General features: G+C 38.5%; 1 protein-coding gene across 2 annotated transcripts in view; it reads right to left on the bottom strand.

Moving 5' to 3' along the window:
* TSG101 (tumor susceptibility 101) overlaps positions 1–16,947 on the bottom strand; it is a 63,729-nt gene that overhangs the window by 17,442 nt on the left and 29,340 nt on the right. For both annotated transcript variants that reach the window (XM_058446446.1, XM_032166449.2), the window contains exons 6-7: positions 15,168–15,234; positions 10,738–10,829 (exon numbers count right to left, since the gene is read on the bottom strand). In XM_058446446.1, coding sequence (XP_058302429.1) covers positions 10,738–10,829; positions 15,168–15,234 — 159 coding nt within the window. The remainder of the gene's footprint in view (positions 1–10,737; positions 10,830–15,167; positions 15,235–16,947) is intronic.

Here is a 16,947-nt window from a genome sequence, read left to right as displayed (position 1 = left end):
CTCTCTTCCACAGACTTAATATGAATTGAAGTCTTAGCTGTTCAGTCATCTGGACAGAATTTAGACCAAATAAAAATCTCTAATTTCTTATACTGTACTTAAAAAGTCCTTTAAAGAAAGTGAAAAAGAGCCAATTTCTACAAGAGTTTGGTTTAGAATTTCATATCCAAAGGATGATTCATGAAATGATAACTATTGAAGATTTCATTAAGTCCCCAGTTTATAGTAAGGATGCATTAGCAAAAGGAATTTTAAAACCTTTCTACAAGAAACTGTCTTATAATCTATATGAAATATTATGATGGTTCTTGTGAGATAGGAAGGAAAATCCTTCTCCCATAGATTAGGTACCTAAATGAAATGACTATAATTAAGCATTCAATCACATGCAACAGTGGTGGTATTCCATTCATTGGCACAGAAGTTACCAGAACTAATGAAAACTTAAGGGTCTTTTTATAGTTAGTGAATTTTTCACACATAAACACATCAATATACTTTGTTAAAGCTATTATATCTGGTCTAATGGGTCAAATTATACTGATGCTAAATTTTTAAATCCCTATTTTTAAAAACACACATTTAAATCCTGGAATTTACATTCTTTTTCTCTTTATAGAATATGTTCGGGCAAACGCTACCATAATACCACCAAATAAGTCCTTGCCAAGACTTTCCAGCCAAAGCCATTAACACTCAAAATAGGAACCAGGCCGAGGCAGCAGTCACTTGGCCTATAAAGGTCACAGTTCACCTGAGGAAGTTACAAACACCAAGATTAGACCTAGTCTTATCTCTATCACACATAGACTTCACTGTGAAGTATATCTAAACTTTTAAAAATCAAACTACTTTGTAAAAAAAAAGGAATTATAACTAAGATCTGAAATAAGAAAGTAAAAAAAGAAAAACCCAGAGTTTTTCAAAGAAGTAAAAGAAAAACTCACCAAAGTTCAAAATTCGATGAACTATGCCACTTTAAGATAATGTTTATGCAAACAAATAAGAAAAAAGATTTGGCGGAAGATTCTCATCTACTTTGTGAACACTTACCAAACCAAACTTTTTTCTCAAACATCCTAGGAGAAATCTGAATATTCTCTATACCTGCTATAACAAGAATAAGAGTTTCTGGCAAACTGCCATACCGCAAGTCCCCAACACACTGACCTTTTTACTCAAGCAGAGTCAGATTTCAGAAGTGCCCTTCTACAATTCCAGATTAGCAGTTGAAGAGCTAACAGACTTTGAGTAACAATCTTAAGCAAAACTTCCTTTAAATGTCAGGTAGGATCTGATCTCCAAACTTAATCCTTAGGAAAATAAGACATAATTTTTCTAGTATTAGGAAACCGACACTCTACACTCAATGGACCCAAAAATTCATTGAATAATTTAGCCAAGTATATTCACAGTGCACTAGTATACACTACCTGATTTAAAGCCACTATTTAAACACTTGAGACGCCTGGTTTTATTTATCTCCTAAGAGTATTTACAAACGATCACTACTTCCTAGAACTCAAATGAAGCTATTTTATATTAAAGAAAGAACCCATAAGCCCAAAGTAAACTATAAAATAACTCAACAATAACTTTTCTGACCTCACCCTTAATCAGCAAAAGTAAACTACCTGCCCAGTATTTTTACTCCTGGATGTTACTTGCTCAGGCCCACATAATGGTCCTAGGTCTGGCATCTGTGCTACACAGCAAACTATGGAGCCCAGGTAATCCCAAACAGTAGCTTACTGACCATCTATTTAGAAACTAGACCGAGAACATATGAGGATTATTTTTCTTTCATAATAAAAAACAAAAAACAGGTCTATCTCTGAAGAAGGAAGAACATTTCAGACAACTGTATGAGCAAAGGAGTTCTGATCTGTGCTATTAAGTGCAAACCCTGCAAATCCATTACATGGCTTATAAAAGGCCTTTTTATTTATAGTGTATGAATATGTAAGCTTCTAATACTACTTACAGGCTCTGTGCAGGCTATGGAGCTTTTCTTCCAAAGAAATTAGGGGGCCTCAATTTATCTTTTAAACACTCAGAAAAATGCGCTTAATTGAGCTCTAGAAAGTTTCTATAAACACGTAATCAATAGGAAAAAATTTAAAGAAAGCTGTCAGCAGGTTTACACTTCTTGAAAATAAACACACACCACAAAAAAAGGTTTAAATTCGTTTACATAAAAATTTAAGTTTTCAAAAGTGAAGGTAAGTAGGTATAAGTCTTGTTAAAATGAGACACCAAAATAATAACTACTCCAAAAAAGAAACAGCGTGACAAAATCATTCAGCTATCATAGTAAGTCATAAAAGATGAAAGATGCTACCTGGTAGGCATAAGCACAAAGGCCAATAAATCTGAAGGAGAGTTAAAATTCTATTCTTTTTTTTTTTTTTTTTTTTTTTGAGACAGAGTCTTGCTCTTTTGCCCAGGCTGGAGTGCAGTGGCGCAATCTCGGCTCACTGCAAGCTCCGCCTCCCGGGTTCACGCCATTCTCCTGCCTCAGCCTCTCCGAGTAGCTGGGACTACAGGCGCCCGCCACCACGCCCAGCTAATTTTTTGTATTTTTTAGTAGAGACGGGGTTTCACCGTGGTCTCGATCTCCTGACCTTGTGATTCGCCTGCCTTGGCCTCCCAAAGTGCTGGGATTACAAGCGTGAGCCACCGCGCCCGGCCGTTAAAATTTTATTCTTAAAAAAATGAATCAGAATCAAAGTAATTCCATTAAAATTAATGTTTTGTGAAAAAGACTAATTTAAGAATCTATTATGTTAGAGGTATTCTATAGGAATAATGACAGGAAGCCAAATGAATCAGCTTCTCCTACCTTTCATTTACTAATAAAATAAAAATCACTTGTTAACTTACACAATAGCTTTTTAAAAAGCTTTCAAATCTATCATTATTGCTTTGAATTTCTGTTATCATTATTTCTGTTATCATTATTGCTTTGGCAGAAAAGGATTTAACATTTAGCAGACTAAGCTCTCAGCATTTAAATTTCACTCATGACTCACTGACTGTCCAGGAATGGACGAAAATGCTACTTACCCTGAAGATGAGGCAGTTATTCCCAAAGGAAGTCTGTGAAAGGTGTGGGGAAGAGGCACCCAAACCTGCACACAAGTAAGTGTGCACTAGTAAACCCACATGGGCCAGGTGCCTCGGGTGCCATATCCTGAAAGTACAGTTTCTGTAGGCCAAACACTTAATCTAGGATGGCCAGAGGGAAGAACAGCGTTGGATAAGACAGTCAAGAAAAACTTGTCATGTTTACTAGCTTCTGTCCTCAAAGAAATATTAACAGGTAAGCTCTCTTATTTTTCTTTACCTTTTCCTTTCTTTATCTAAATATTCAGTATGGACTAAAGAGTGGAAACTACAGAAACAAATCATTCAGCTGTGGCATTTTCAGGGTTTTCCACTCCCACATTTTTAAACAACACTTTAACAAAGGTAAAACTGGTCCCTGAATCTGTTAATAGCACCCTTCCAAACTTACTGTTTCTGATCCTTGTTTATTTGATTTTTAGGAACAAAATCTTAAAATGACATTTTTAAAACTCAGAGGTTGAAATATACAGTATTTACGAAGTTTTACCAAGAAAAATTCTGTGGCAGGTATTGGCTTTAACCGGGAATAAACACCTACTCTTCAATTTTACTATTATTAAACTGCAACTAGTAAAAGGTCAAACTGTGTATATGTTAAAGGCCTAAAGCCTAGGATTCAGAGCTATAAATCAACTACAATCATCTATATAGCTTTTTAAAATAAGTCAACCTTCAAAAGAGAACTTTCACACTCTGCTGAGACTGGAGTAAGGAATCGCCAAAGCCTTTTAAACTTCCTCTTTTTTTGCCAGGGGCAGGGGTGGTGGTTGTGGTAGAGAAACTTCGTGGTGGCTCACCTGGTGCCCATCCATACCCACTATTTTTCAGGGATCTTGTATGTGAAACTGATTAAGATAGGTATAGTCAGTTTATGTTTTGCTCCTACAGTAACAGGAAAAAGAATCTTTGTGTTAAGTTTCAATGCATACTACCAGTTAGGTTTTTTTTTTTTTTTTGCTACATGAATCGGTTTGTTCCTTCATTATTCACCGACTACCACCTCCTCATTTCCCTAGTTAGTTTTCAAAACACTATGTAAAATGAGGTTGAAGATATCTATAGCACTCTGATAAAAGGACTCTACAGAGATCAAGGCTGAGGCAGGAGAATGGCGTGAACCTGGAGGGCGGAGCTTGCAGTGAGCTGAGATTGCATCACTGCACTCCAGCCTGGGTGACAGAGTGAGACTCCGTCTCAAAAAAAAAAAAAAAAAGTACTCTACAGAGATCAAATAAAGCTGGAGATTCTGGCACAAGCAAAGTATAGCTGAGAGTACCTCCTCCAAGGGAGGGGCCAATTAGTCCACTGACATTCCTCACACATAAATCCATAACATGTGGAAGTATCACTGAGTGGAACACCATTCTTTTCTGGGTATCATATTATATACTAATATTTTTGAACATTTGGTAAATTTTAAATCTTTCTTAATTCAGATTACACCATAAAATTAAAATCCAGGCCGGGCGAGGTGGCTCATGCCTGTAATCCCAGCACTTTGGGAGGCTGAGGCAGGTGGATCACCTGAGGTCAGGAGTTTGACCAGCCTGGCTAACATACAAAATACAAAAATTAGTGGGTGCGGTGGCACATGCCTGTAGTCTCAGCTACTCAGGATGCTGAAGCAGGAGAATCACTTGAACCCAGGAGGCAGAGATTGCAGTGAGCCGAGATCACGCCACTGCACTCCAGCCTGGGTGGCAGAGTGAAACTCTGTCTCAAAAATAAAATAAAAATAAAATAAAATAAAATGAAATGAAATGAAATGAAATGAAATGAAATGAAATAAAATAAATCTACAGAGTGAAACTGCTAAGTTTCAAAAAGAACAAGGGAGCCTAGTGCAGTGGCTCACATCTGTAATCCGGGAGGCCAGCACTGGTGGATCACTTGAATCCAGGAGTTCAAGGCCAGCCTGGGCAATATAAAAAGTAGCCGGGCATGGTGGTGTGTGTCTACAGTCCTAGCTACTCAGGAGGCTGCAGTGGGAGGATCACTTGAGCCCAGGAGATGGAGGTTGCAGTGGGCAGAGAGCACTACTGCACTCCAGCCTGAGCAACAGAGCAAGATCCTGTATCAAAAAACAAGGATAGTGCCAGTTGTGGTGGCTCAGGCCTGTAATACCAGCATTTTGGGGGGTTGAGGCAAGCGGTGAGGTCAGGAGTTGCAGTTGGAGATCAGCCTGGCCAACATGGTAAAACCCTGTCTCTACTAAAAATATAAAAATTAGCCGGGTGTGGTGGTACGCTCCTCTAATCCCAGCTACTTGGGAGGCTGAGGCAGTAGAACTGCTTGAACCTGAGAGGTGGAGGTTGCAGTGAGCCAAGATCGTGCCACTGCACTCCAGCCTTGGCAACAGAGCGAGTCTGTCTCAAAAACAACAACAACAAAAAAACAAGGATAAATAACCAAATTCATTCTTTCTCATGGCCTCAGTAACAGAGTAACAGCCTAAATCGCGACCATTGATATACTGTGAAAATGTGACTGTAGACTCTAATATCTAAATGATACTTTTATGTTTCTGCTTTCCTTTAAGTCTAAGGTTCAACAGATTACTAAATGTTCAACAACTACTGAAATATGATGAAAAAAATCAAATCAAGTAGGCAAAGATCAAAGGGTAGAAAAACAATATATATTAAAGGATATCCTAGATTATCATAAAATAATTTGCCTCTAGCCTATATGCCTAAGACAGTACTCTTGAAAATGTACAGCAAAATATTAGTTGATTTGATTACCCATTCAAAAATCATAAACATGAGATCTGATTCCACATATACCATTTTCCACACATTTCTATTCTTTGGATATATGGAAATCATCTAAGCTATAAAAAAATGCTTCATACCTAATGTACTGAAACAAGTTAACATAAAAAAGATCTTTGTAAACTAAGGTTCTCTACAAATCAAAAGGATTATACTATTATCTCAATGAGAAACAGGGTGACAAATAGCACTATTCCTATTTTATTGATAATGCTTGAACCAAAATAAGAGAGCTTCACCAGATTTAGTGTGCTTTGCTTATGGATTAAAGACCTTTTATCATTTAGGTTTCTAACTCCAGTCATTTTATTATATTATAGTTACATTAATGACAAATACATTTTAGTAAATCAAAACCACACCACTGGAACCTGAATAGTATGTATTAATGAGAAAAACGGTGGAAATAACCCTTTATGGGGTGGGGGGATGACATTTACATCAGACCTCAGATGGTTACAAGTTATCAGAAAATATAACAGAAAAATAAACTTCACAAGATTCTATATTCATTCAGGAACTCAGCAAATCTCTTTAACAGTGAACTTCTATATACCAAGCACTCTTCTGGATGTTGAGTGTGTGGGTGGGGGGTTGGAGGGGGGATTGGTGGTGGTGGCAGCAAATTGGTAAGGATAGGCCTGGCTGATCCATGCAGAGAAATAGGCCATGGACAAATCCTAAGACAGGAGACCAGTAGGAGATGAGGTCAGAAAAGTAAGGGGGAAGAAGGCAGGATCATGTAGGGCCTTCTGGGCCCAAGAACTTTGGACTGAACTCTGAGTGAAATAGGAAATCACTTGAAGGTTTTGAGCAGAGGAGTGATACAATTTATCTATATTTTATTAGGATCACTGTAGCTGCTGTGTCAAAAAAGAGAGATGTAGGAGGACAAGGAGAGAAGCAGAGAAATCTTGTGGAAGGCTTTTGAAGTAAATTAGATGAGACATAATGGTGACTTGGATCAGCACTGGATATGATCAGATTCTAGATATATTCTGAAGACAAGAGGATTTCCTGAGGAGGAGTCAAGGATGACTCCAAAGAGTATAGAGTAGGTAACAGTGGAGATGGGGCAGGTGTTAGGAAGACTGAGAATTCGGTTTTGGTTGAGTTTGAGATGCCTATTAAACATCCAAGTAGAGATACTGAAAAGGCAGCTGGATATAACAATCTTGAGTTCAGGAGAGAGGTATAGGTCAGAGCCATAAATTTGAGAACTGGGGGCACAGAGATGGTATTTAAAGCTATGAGACTGGTGGAAATTATCAGGAGAGTAAGGATAGAGAGTGCCAAGGAGACTAAGCCGGGGTCACACCAATGTTAAGAAAAATGGAAGAACTTGCAGAGGAGACTAAGTATGAGTACCCATGAGACAGGAAGAAAATCAAGTGAGCATGGTGTTTTGGAAAACAAGAGGAAAGTGTATCAAGGAGGAAGTAACCAACTGTGTCAAATGCTGCTGATAGGACAAGTAAGATGAGAATAGTAACTATCCATTGGATGTAACCTCAAAAAGGTTACTGGTAATCATGACCAGTTTTAGCAAAATGGTATGAGAAAAAGCCCAAAAGGAGGAGGTTTAAGAGAGAAAGGGAGAAGAGGTACTGAAGATAACAAAGACAGTTGTTTCAAGGAGTTATTCAGAGAAGAATAAAGACATCCAATAGTGGTGGCAGGAAAAGTGGAATAGAGGATTCTTTTTTAAATATATTTTTTTTTTCCTGAGATGGAGTCCCACTCCATTGCTCAGGCTGGAGTGTAGTTGCCCGATCTCAGCTCACTGCAACCTCTGCCTCCAGGGTTCAAGCAATTCTCCTGCCTCAGCTTCTTGAGTAGCTAGGATTACAGGCGTGCGCCACCACGCCTGGCTAATTTTTTTGTATTTTTAGTAGAAACGGGTTTTCACCATGTTGGCCAGGCTGGTCTCGAACTCCTGACCTTGTGATCTGCCCACCTCGGCCTCCCAAAGTGCTGGCATGAGCCACTGTGCCCGGCCTAAAAAAATTTTTTAGATATATAATATTTGTACATATTTATGTGGGTACCATGTGATATTTTGTTACCTGCATGGAATGTAATGTTCAAGTGAGGGTATTTAGGGTATCCATCACCTTGAGTATTTATCATTTCTATGTGGTGGGAACATTTTAAGTCTTCTAGCTATTCTGAAATAGACAATACATTGTTAACTATAGTCACCCTACTCTGCTATCAAACATTAGAACTTATTCCTTCTATCTAACTGCATGTTTGTACTCATTAACCAACCTTTCTTCATAAGCCCTATCCCACCCACACACCGTTCTTAAGTCTCTGGAGTACAGGTATTCCTTTAATATACTGATTTCCTTTCCGTTGGATAAATACCCAGCAGTGGGACTGCTGAACTGTCTGGTAGTTCTAATTTTAGTTTTTTTAGAAATCGCCATACTGTTTTCCATAGTGGCTTTAATTTACATTCCCACCAACATTGTATAAGTTACCTTTTCTCCTCATCCTCACTAGCATTTGTTATTTTTTGTTTTTTTGTCTTTTTAATAATGGCCATTCAAACTGGGATGAGATTATATTTCTTTGTGGTTTTTATCTGCATTTTCCTGATGATGAGTGATACTGAGCATTTTTTTCATATACCTGTTGGCCATTTGTATGTCTTCCTTTAAGAAATGTCTATTCACGTTCTTTGCCCACTTTTTAATGGTTTGTTTGTTTTACTGTTGACTGGTTTGAATACCTTGTATATTTATTAGTTCCTTGTCAGATGGGTACTTTGCAAATATTTTCTCCCACTCAACAGGTCGTCTCTTTACTTTGTTGACTATCTCCTTTGTTGTGCAGAAGCTTTTTTTTTTTTTGAGACAAGGTCTCACTCTGTTGCCCAGGGTGGAGTGCAGTGGCACGATCTCGGCTCACTGCAACCTCCACCTTCCAGGTTCAAGTGATTCTCTTGCCTCAGCCTCCCGAGTAGCTAGGATTACAGGGGTGTCACCACGCCCAGATTTTTTGCATTTTTAGTTTTCAGGAGAGATGAGGTTTTACCATGTTGGCCAGGCTGGTCTTGAACTCCTCACCTCAAATGATTCGCCCACCTTGGCTTCCCAAAGTGCTGGGATTACAGACGTGAGCCACTGCACCTGGCTCAGAAGCTTTTTAATTAAATATCATCTCAGTAGTCTATTTTTGTTGACTTTGCTTTTGAGATATTAACTATAAAATGGTTGCCTAGACCAATGTCCTGAAGGGTTTCCCCTATGTATTCTTCTACTGGTTTTATAGTTTTGGGTTTTACATTAAGTCTTTAACCCATCTCAAGTTCATTTTTGTATGTGGTGCAAGATAGGGGTCCAGTTTCATTCTTCTGCATATGGATACCCAGTTTTCCCATCACCATTTATGGACAATGTCTTTTTCCCAACGTATGTTCTTGGCACCTTTGTTGAAAATCAGTTGGCTGTAAATATGTGGATTTATTTCTAGGTTCTTTATTCTGTTCCATTGGTCTGTTTCTGTTTTTATACCAATACCATGCTGTTTTGGTTACTATAACCTTGTAATATATTTTGAAGTCAGGTAGTATGATGCTTCCAGCTTTGTTCTTTTAGTTCAAGATCACTTTGGCTATTTGGCTTCTTTTTTGGTTCCACATACATTTTATGATAGCTTTTTCTATTTCTATGAAAAATGACATTGGTATTTCGACACAGATTGCACTGAATCTGCAGACTGCTTTGGGTAATATAGTCATTTTTACAATATTAATTCTTCATGGGCATGAAATGTCTTTCCATTTGTTTGTCTCAAGAGGAGGACTCTTTAAGGTTTTTTTAGGGCATGGTTCTCTGTGCTGATGAGTCATCCAGTAGAGAACAAAACTTGAGAGGAAGGAACTGCTGAAGTGATGCCCCTGAGTACATTAGAGGGGATAAGGTCTAGTGGAGAAATCAGTTTTAGATAGAAGCAAAGATAACCAACTTATGGTAACAGGGAGAAGGCAGATATGGTGGTGCAGGTAGTGGGAGATAGGCATAGGTGAAGGTTGGAGTCTAAAGAAATTCTCTCACTGCCTTAGTTTTTTTAGTTGAAGAAAATTATATTTCAGGTAACGCTAATAAGCAAACACAAAAAGCAAAAACTACTGGTCTTCAATAATTTGTCTTATTTGACCTGCTTATATTAACCCATTTTACTTTCTTCTCTTAATGATGGTGATCTGTTTTCACATATAACCAAGCTAGGAAAATGTATGTATCTGCTAATAGTTCAACACATGTTTGGCTCACAAATAAAACTATGTGATCAAAAGAAAGATTGATGAGTTAATCAGATTTATTTTCATGCCCTGATAGAAGGTTCATTTATTTTATTTTATTTATTTATTTTTTTTGAGACGGAATCTCGCTCTGTCGCCCAGGCTGGAGTGCAGTGGTGCAATCTCGGCTCACTGCAAGCTCCACCTCCCGGGTTCACGCCATTCTCCTGCCTCAGCCTCTCTGAGTAGCTGGGACTACAGGCGCCCGCCACCACGCCTGGCTAATTTTTTTGTATTTTTAGTAGAGACGGGGTTTCACCGTGGTCTCGATCTCCTGACCTCGTGATCCGCCCGCCTCGGCCTCCCAAAGCGCTGGGATTACAAGCGTGAGCCACCACGCCCGGCAGAAGGTTCATTTATATGATAAGTAATTTACTTCAAGTTTAAGATTATAGTACATTATTATAGGTTTTCCTCTAAGAAGAAAGAGTAGTCCAAAATTTCACAAGTGAAATGTGCTTTTCACAACAGGGAGTTAGACTTTGCTTATATGGAGAAACGCAAGTTTTCAAGGGTACTTACCAACAGTGGTCACAGGAGGCTGGGAAGGGTACTGAGAACTTGTTGTGGCAGGATATGGACCACCAGGTGGATAAGGACAACCTGGGTAACCACTAAAGACAAGAACAAAAAACATTTAAGATGACCCAACGTTATAGTATTTTGAAGAACCCCATTCAGGAAGTTAAGCTTGACATATGGTTGTTTTACCAGTTGATGAATTTATAGTTTTAGAGCTGCCAAGTGTTTACTTTCCATAGTAAAGCTCTATGGAAATTGTATTAATGACATTGGATTTACTCTTAAATGGTTAAATGCTCTTGCTTGGTCCCAGTTATATGAGAGTCACCCTCATAGCAGTGGAAATGTAACTAGAGTATTTCTAAGGACAATCCAACAGCATCAGAAGCAAAAAGTAATTTGTGAGAGAACTTTTCTGATTTCTCAGTCTGTGGGAAAATGATACTATTTAATTTTTACCTGTGGCTTATTGGTAACCTTTGGGGATATTTAACCCGAAAACACTTGTCTTTAAATAGTTTTTTTCCTCTTTTGATAACATTCGTACCAAACTCATCTTTAGTTAAAAAAAAAAACCTTTTTCCTCACTTTCTGGACAGTTTCTGTCATTCATGTATTCATATCAAAGTCAGAGGAACTTTCCTTAGAGGTATTCTACTGCAATCACCTTTCCAACAATCTCTTATCTATACATATCATTTATAACATCCCTGACAAATGGTCATCTTTCTCTAACATTAAACATCATTTCAATACAATTTATAAATAGGAGTCCTAAATTTGCATTTTGGAAGATCACTCAACTATCTGGAGACTCCTAAAACTCAAATATTTGAGAACTTCTAACATTTTTCCCTCAGGCTTCTCTTCTTCAGGTTATTCTTTTTTTTTTTTTTTTTTTTTTTTTGAGACGGAGTCTCACCCTATTGCTCAGGCTGGAGTGCAGTGGTGTGCTCACTGCAAGCTCCACCTCCTGGTTTCACGCCATTCTCCTGCCACAGCCTCCTAAGTAGCTGGGACTACAGGTGCCTGCCACCACACCCGGCTAATTTTTTGTATTTTTAGTAGAGATGGGGTTTCACCATGTTAGCCAGGATGGTCTCAATCTCCTGACCTCGTGATTCGCCCACCTCAGCCTCCCAAAGTGCTGGGATTACAGCTGTGAGCCACCGCACCCAGCCCTAACTATTCTTAATTCCTTTAACCATTTGTCTCAGGACATGATTTTCAGATCTAATTGCTTTCCTCTGAATGCTTACTAGTCAGTGTTTCCCTTACAATGAAGAAGAAAATTAGAACAGGATGATTACTGGCCACCTGGTTAGTTAGACAATAAATCTCAATTAATCCTACTTTAGCTATAATTGTCAATTCTATGACATTTGCCTTTTACAAGCGCATTAAAATTACTGATTAAAAAGAGCTAGCCCAGGCTGGGTGCAGTGGCTCACACCTGTAATCCTAGCACTTTGGGAGGCTGAGGCAGGCAGATCACTTGAGTCCAGGAGTTCAAGGCAAGCCTAGACAACATGGCAAAACCATCTCTACAAAAATAGAAAAATTAGCCAGGTGTGGGGGCACACACCTGTAGTCCCAGCTACTTGGGAGGCTGAAGTTGAAAGATCACCTGAGCCCAGGAGGTCAAGGCTACAGTAGCTGAGATTATGCCATAGCTGAGATTATGCCAATGTACTCCAGCCTGGGCAATAGAGTGAAGCCCCCATCTCAAAAAAAAAAAAAAAAAAAAAAAAACAAAAAGCTAGCCTGGGACACTGGAGCAAGAGCACCTTCTGAGTTTATGGTCAATAATCCTTTTTCAATGCAGTGGTTCAAAGATTCTCCTATTTGTATTATCAGCTTCCACTTTATAACTTGTCCTCAACTAAGTTTTATATATGACTTGCTGAAGATTCAATGTAATCATGATACTTCTCTTATATATCTGTATAAAGCAAAATCAGACAAAAAAAAGAGAAAGCATTTTTGTTCCTAGTGGACACATGGTGGAAGCTACTGAACACAGTACTTTTGTTTCTAGTCTCTTCGGTAATGCATGCTATAGTGTTGTAAAGAAATGTCAATCTTACTGAAATTTCTAAATCCATCTTTTTGAATACTGGGATAAACTGCTCTTTTTTTCTGGAGTTTCTCCCATTTTTGCGTACCTTTGCAAAGATAATGTGATCACATTGCTGAATTTTTTTGTAACTTGGTATAAAACTCTTCTAAGCCTACAGATATTAACTTCAGAGAAATCTCCATCTGTAGCTTTATGGTTCAGAAGTCCATTTCCATAGTGTACCTTCAACAATTATTCCCTCTATGTCCAAAGCTCCTTTTTACTAGCAATTGTTCAGTAGAAAGGCTTGTAATTTCAAGGCTTCAGGTAGGATTCCATTTCTAGAACTTAATCAGAAAATTTAGGGCCTCAAGAAATCTAAAATGTATAACCTGCTTATATATTACTACCAAAGGAATCTTTCTCTATTGTCCCTGACAAATGTTCTTCTAATCTCTGCTTACCTATCCAAAGTGACAGAATGCTTATTACCTTCTAAAAAGTTGTGAAATTAAGACAACCCAGAAATGAACTGTTTGCTAAATTAACTTTCAAGATGCTAGATATTACATATGTACATATATATATTTACCTATGACATGTGTTCAGAAATCCGGCTGCATTTATCCATGAGGATTATGACTGGGTTATATGAAACTAAGAAGACTTAGTAGAGTTAAATTTTCCTTGCTAATTGTTAGAGCAGATGGAAGTTTCATCTTGGCATCAGTATATGCCAATTTTTTTTTTTTTTTTTGAGACAGGTTCTCACTCTGTTGCCCAGGCTGAAGTACAGTGGTATAATTATGGCTCATTGCATCCTCGATCTGGAGGCTCAAGTGATCCTTCCACCTCACCCTCCCAAGTAGCTGGGACTACAGGTTCACACCACCGTGCCTGGCTAATTTTAATTTTTTTGTAGAGATGAGGTCTATTATGTTGCCTAGGCTGGTCTCCAACTTCTGGGCTCAAGCAATCTTCCTACCTTGGCCTCCCAAAGTGCTGGGTGGGATTTTAAGTTAGCCCAAAGACCACCTTTGGAGAGTACTCCTAGATTACCACTGAAACAAGTACATATTTAAAACATGGGTTAGTAATTATTTCTCACTGACTTTCTAGTGTGTGTTAACAGACCGATTTCATTGTTAATTTAATTTAGTTACCTATGTTATTACTAAATGGATAATAAAGGTTGATAGTACAGGCAGTCTATGAACTGAATAAGTAAAGTAAATATCAGCGACAAGTCTGACCCCATTATCTGAACCATTAATTGATTCCTGCAATGTATAAAAAAGATAGGTTGTGGGGTTTTGTTTGTTTGAGGCAGTCTTGCTCTGTCGCCCAGGGTGGAGTGTAATGGCGTGATCTCGGCTCACTGCAACCTCCACCTCCTGGATTCAAGCAAGTCTCCTACCTCAGCCTCCCAAAGAGCTGGGATTACAGGCATGTGCCACCATGCCTGGATGATTTTGTATTTTTAGTAGAGATGGGGTTTCACTGTGTTGGCCAAGCTGGTCTCGAACTCCTGACCTCAGGACCTCAGGTGATCCACCTGCATCGGCCTCCCAAAGTGCTGGGATTACAGGTGTGAGCTACCACACCCGGCCTTATTGCTAGAATTTTAAGGTGTGTGTGTATAGTTTGAAAGGAGTTTCTTTCAATCTACAGAAAGGCAGCTCCTGGGCTGCATTTTTATTTTAAAGAGGAAAGAAATGGGTTGAGTAATGACAGTGATCTCAGCTGGTTTTTGACCTTGAAGTCCTTGTTATTTCCCTTTTAAGAAATTTGTGTATCTAGTATAGATAGCTGAAATATTAAATGGAATGCTAGTTATAATGAATTCAGCCAAGGGGAAAAATATTTTATAATACTCTCTTCTTAAAAAAAAAAAAAAAAATACATAGGCTGGGCATGGTGGCTCACACCTGTAATCCCAGCACTTTGGGAGTCTGAGGCAGGCGGATCACGAGGTCAGGAATTTGAGACCAGCCTGGCCAACATGGTGAAATCCTGTCTCTACTAAAAATACAAAAATTAGCCGGGAGTGGTGGCACAGCCTGTAGTCCCAACTGCTATGTAGGCTGAGGCAGGAGAATCACTTGAACTGGGGAGGTAGAGGTTGCAGTGAGCCAAGACTGCACCACTGTACTCCAGCCTGGGCGACAGAGCAAGACTCTGTCTCAAATAAATAAATAAATAAATAAATAAATAAATAAATAAATAAATTCATTCCAGGAATAAACCAAGTTTTATCTCCCATTAAATTGCAATTAAATTTATTTTAATGCCCTAATTAGCAAATTATTTTGATTCTAGATCTAATAGAAGAATTTGTAATACGATTATTCGAAAGAACGTTTTTCATTACCTGGGATTGGGAGGGTATCCGGATGGGTATGGAGAGATTCCACCTGGCATGCCTGGCATGTAGGAAGCTAAAAACAATTTTTTTCACATTGTAAAAATAATATACAAGGCCTGAATATGTAGGCTACTGAATAAGATATACATCACACTGTCAATACACAGCAAAATTTCACACAGTTAAAAAATCCAAATCTCAGCACCAAAACAAAACAAATACCTCTCCCTTTCATAATACTGAAATCATTAAACATGAATTACAATACTTATGACAATCCCAACCAAAAGAACTGGCAAACAGGTCAACCTGGTCAGCTTTTAAAGTTCTCAAGAAGTCTATAACCTGAGATAAGAGCAAGTTCAATTTCAAATTTAGAGGAAGGTAATTCTGGCCTTCTTTGGTCCAAGGTTAACTTCTTAGAGAGTAACTTCTTTATTATATCTAATAAATCTTTTGATATTTCTTTTATAACTATGTTGACCAATTAGCACAGCTAATTTTGTTGGTTTGTTTGAAGACTTTAAGAGGCTTCAAACTACTATGAGAAGTCCTATACAAAACTTACATTATCCAGACTGTTAACAACTAGTCTAGGTGACAGAGTGAGACCCTATCTCAAAACAAAGAAACAAACAAAACAAAAGCTTAGAAATACTAGGGATAAAAGGTTAAAACCCAGCAAGCTTAAAGAATACTTTATACATTCTTTAAAGAGAACATGAATGCCAAAGAACTAAGATCAGTGGTGCCAAGAGGCTAATCAACATAGAGGAAGAAAAACAGAAGTTAATCTTGACCTTAACTGACAAAAAAAAAAAGTAAAGAATCAGCTCTAGAGTGTTTAACGTGACTTACAGCGACTGAGTACAAAACTGAATTGCAACAGTGACAGTAGTATGGTCTCTTTCTTGAATACTGCACTTCCAATGTCAATGTAAAACTCAAAGAAATTTAGGAAAAAAAAAAATGTTGCAGGCCGGCCACAGTGGCTCACGCCTGTAATCCCAGCACTTTGGAAGGCCAAGGCGGATCACTTGAGGTCAGGAGTTCGAGACCAGCCTGGCCAACATGGTGAAACCCCAACTCTACTAAAAATACAAAAATTAGCCGGGCATGGCGGTGGGGGCCTGTAATCCCAGCGACTTGGGAGGCTGAGGCTCAAGAATCACTTGATCCTGGGAGGCGGAGGTTGCAGTCAGCCCAGATCACACCACTGCACTCCGGCCTGGGCAACAGAGTGAGACTCCGTCTCAAAAAAAAAAAATGTTGTTTAGGAGACTACCTGAATTTCTGAAAAGGTTACCTTTGTCATAGTGGTCACTCGCTATATTATCTGAGCAAATAAACAAAGGTAATGAGACTAGGAAATATTTGATATCTTTTTTTTTTTTTTTTGATACAGAGTCTTGCTCTGCCACCCAGGCTGGAGTGCAGTAATGAGATCTCAGCTCACTGAAACATCTGCCTCAGCCTCCCGAGTAGCTGGGACTACAGGCAGGCACAACCACACCTGGCTAATTTTTGTATTGTTAGTAGAGATGGAGTTTCATCATGTTGGCCAAGCTGGTCTTGAACTCCTGACATCAGGTGATCCATCCCCACCTCAGCCTCCCAAAGTGCTGGGGTTACAGTCATGAGCTACCACACCCAGCCAAATATTTCGTATTTCAAACTTAAGCAAGATACTCTACTCTCGGGCACTAGAGTCAACAGAATTTAATAAGATACCAAATTTCTGATCCAAAAGAATTACCAGTATCTTTTTTTTTTTTTTTTTTTTTTT

This window comes from Hylobates moloch, unplaced genomic scaffold (genome assembly GCF_009828535.3).
Source record: "Hylobates moloch isolate HMO894 unplaced genomic scaffold, HMol_V3 SCAFFOLD_11, whole genome shotgun sequence".
In the NCBI taxonomy this organism is placed as follows: domain Eukaryota; kingdom Metazoa; phylum Chordata; class Mammalia; order Primates; family Hylobatidae; genus Hylobates; species Hylobates moloch.
The sequence above is the reverse complement of the archived record's forward strand: the minus strand, read 5'-3'. Positions and strand labels throughout refer to the sequence as shown.